This window comes from Acipenser ruthenus, chromosome 6, assembly GCF_902713425.1.
Source record: "Acipenser ruthenus chromosome 6, fAciRut3.2 maternal haplotype, whole genome shotgun sequence".
Taxonomy (NCBI): Eukaryota; Metazoa; Chordata; class Actinopteri; order Acipenseriformes; family Acipenseridae; genus Acipenser; species Acipenser ruthenus.
The window spans coordinates 69,903,533-69,906,389 of NC_081194.1; the positions used below are offsets into that span (position 1 = coordinate 69,903,533).

At 36.2% G+C, this 2,857-nt stretch overlaps 1 protein-coding gene across 2 annotated transcripts; it reads right to left on the reverse strand.

Moving 5' to 3' along the window:
• Positions 1-1,354: 1,354 nt before the first annotated feature.
• LOC117410962 (dolichyl-diphosphooligosaccharide--protein glycosyltransferase subunit 4-like) lies at positions 1,355-2,804 on the reverse strand. 2 transcript variants are annotated; one of them, XM_034017940.3, is made up of 3 exons: positions 2,680-2,804; positions 1,834-1,966; positions 1,355-1,497 (listed from the first exon to the last, which is right to left on the reverse strand). In XM_034017940.3, the coding sequence occupies exon 2, from the start codon at positions 1,963-1,965 to the stop codon at positions 1,852-1,854; it is 114 nt and encodes a 37-aa protein (XP_033873831.1). In that variant the 5' UTR covers position 1,966; positions 2,680-2,804; the 3' UTR covers positions 1,355-1,497; positions 1,834-1,851. The 2 variants fall into 2 exon arrangements, with proteins under 2 accessions (XP_033873831.1, XP_058881733.1); XM_059025750.1 differs by lacking the exon at positions 2,680-2,804 and adding an exon at positions 2,663-2,678.
• Between the last annotated feature and the right edge of the window lie 53 nt (positions 2,805-2,857).

The window sequence follows — 2,857 nt, forward strand, 5'->3', positions numbered from 1 at the left end:
GCTTTGTATGTAAATCAAATTATCAAACCTGTAATAATGTGTTTAGTACAATTAGTCTGTCAAATAAATGTTTCTTGGATTCAAAAAGTTGGACTGGAGTAGGACTAAACTTTCCATTGTATTCTGTATTATTTCCAGCAAGTAATGGAAAGTACAAAAAGAAATGTTGGAAAGTACAGTACCTTATGAATTCATGGACATTTATTGAGCGCATTCAATAATACTTAAGTACAGTAAATCTGATGCATTACATGAAATCTGCACACTGCAGAATGTAACTTAAAAAAATGTCTCCCTTGCCTTGTGCCCAGATAACCTGCCTTATTATGTGCCTTGTCAATGAACAAATTATGGCTTCAGTTACATCTCCAAACAAGAAATATTCACCTGCGGGTTTTTGGTATCTGGTGTCCCATTCATTCTGCTAAAATCACAGACAATAACAGATGGTGAATGGAGTTAGTCAGCAGGCATGAAAAAGGGATCCACCTGAGATTTTATAACAGCAGATATCTTGGAGTTTGTCAATAACAAATATTGACATAGGATTAGAACTAAGAAAACAGACCTTGCACAAAAAACAAGTTTACATGTTTATTTTTCTGAAGGTGTGGCATGCAAGTGGTAAAAAAATGTTGGGAAACAGTATGTCACTTATATATATTTTCTTTTTGTAACTTGTATATTGAGGAGCTACAGCTGTTGGTCCATGTGTGTATAAACACCTGCTGCCCAACTTAAGGCTAATATTTCTGGAGAGGTTCAAACAGTCATGGTGTTGCAAGACTAGCAACCAAGCTACATTTCTGCTGTTGCAGAAATAAACGCTGGCAGCTGGCCAACTTTACCCAAGCACATGATCTAAATAACTTTATATTATAATAGAATGCTAATGCCGCTGAATATTAACCCTTCTGCCAGCTATGGCTGATGCAGTGCTGAGAAGGCAGTCCTGGGTTTAGTGAAAATTAGAGCCTTTCTAGAGCAGGAGTGGGTGGTTTTACAGACATGTAACCTTTTCGTTGCAAATATGACTTTTTCCAACTTCTTCCTCAGTACGATTCAATTAAATCTTCAAAAGACAATTACGTGGCTTGCTTATGTAGAATCTTCGATTTGCATACTTCCTGATTTTTTAAAAGAAACTTGGAAATGACAAAACCTTAAAGATTCACTTTGAGTGACAGTTCAAAACGATTGGAGAGGTATATAGTTTGTTTCGTACTTCGATATATTTACTGGCCGTGCTTAACGAACAGTCAACCTTGGTGATGAGTCCTGTTAGGTTAAAGTGATGTATTTTGTTTTTAGGTAACAATTTTACCAAACTTTTTTGGGGACAAAGGGACTGACATTTTTTTACAAATTCAGCTACATTTTATTAACATTTCCTCCAAAAAGAACATGCACTTATGTACAGAAATATTAGCAATGTCTAGTGTCCATTATGGCAATCTCAGTTTTGTCAGCTAGTAAGAAATGGTCCCAAACTGCAACCTGTAACAAAGAAAATAAATAGGTGAACAGATTGTTTTAGTAACTGTAATTAATAACAATAACAGTCAGAATCTTTACTTATTAAATTACAAGCTGCTCATGTCTTCTTGGTCTTTGTTACTAAAGCAGTCATCATATTTAGATCTAAAGATTTATCTTCATATAGACAATATGATAACCTAATGCTTTTTACATTGTCAGGGAAAGCCATAAGCTTACAGTTTTTTCCCAGTAGACCACACTAAGGATTTCACTGTAATTAAGACAGGATACTGTAATCGGTCCTCTTCTACGGCAAATGGAAAAGGAGCCTGGAGTATAAATGAATGTCTTTACCTTTCAGAACAACATCCATCACTCCAGTTTCTTTGGATTGTTGATAGACACATAGTGGTAGAGCACGACCAGGAGAAACAGGGAGACTCCCAGCATGTTGGCGAAGATTGCCAGTTGCACGTCAGTCACCATCCTACAAGACAAAGAACAAACAGAAAAAAACACCTGACAATTAAAATGCGTTTCTACGGTCACAAATCCTGTTTTAATCTATATATATATCTAAATATATATATATCGTATTCTTTGTGTAACTACTGAGCAGTGGAAACGCGGCATTTGTGAAATTAGCAGGTACTGCCTCGGTTTATGATTCATTAAAAGTGCAGCTACGCCCTGCACCAGTTAATATACAACCACACTGGGGCATTGTAAAATTACAAAAATAATGCTGCACATACAATAAAGAAAGGCGTTCGGTCCCATCATAACGATAAAAAACCTGGTGTTAATACTCGTTAAAGAGTCGTCAACAAGCACCAACAATCATTCATTCATTTGTCCCAACATCTGTTAATGCTAAATTAATTTCCATTAATCCAAATGTGTTACAGAAAATCTTAAGTACCGGTACATTTTTTTATATAAATACTGTAACACTTGCACGTATCACAATGTTCATACATGTCCATGAAAAATAATGTCAGCGTTCAGTTTATATAATAAAGCTTTAGTTTCTACATCTTCGACAGCAGGGAATGTGGGGAAAAGAAAAAAAAAAACAACCTGCGTGTACACACACTGATACATTTCCGACAACTTAGCATTTAGCTGAACCGCAGACCCATTTCTTTTTGTAATGCAAAATAATACATGCACATATACACACATCTCTATTTCTCTTACCTCGCAATGATTTTAATTTCAAGAACGCACACGCTTCCTACTCGTACGGCCACGTCACGATAAAGACGTATGTGGGTTCTCAAGGTGGCGTCATTTCCTAACGTGAGAACGTTGAAGCTTTTTTTTTGTTGACTGCTGCCATTTGTGTTCACGTGATATGGGTCACTGTCTTCAGAAT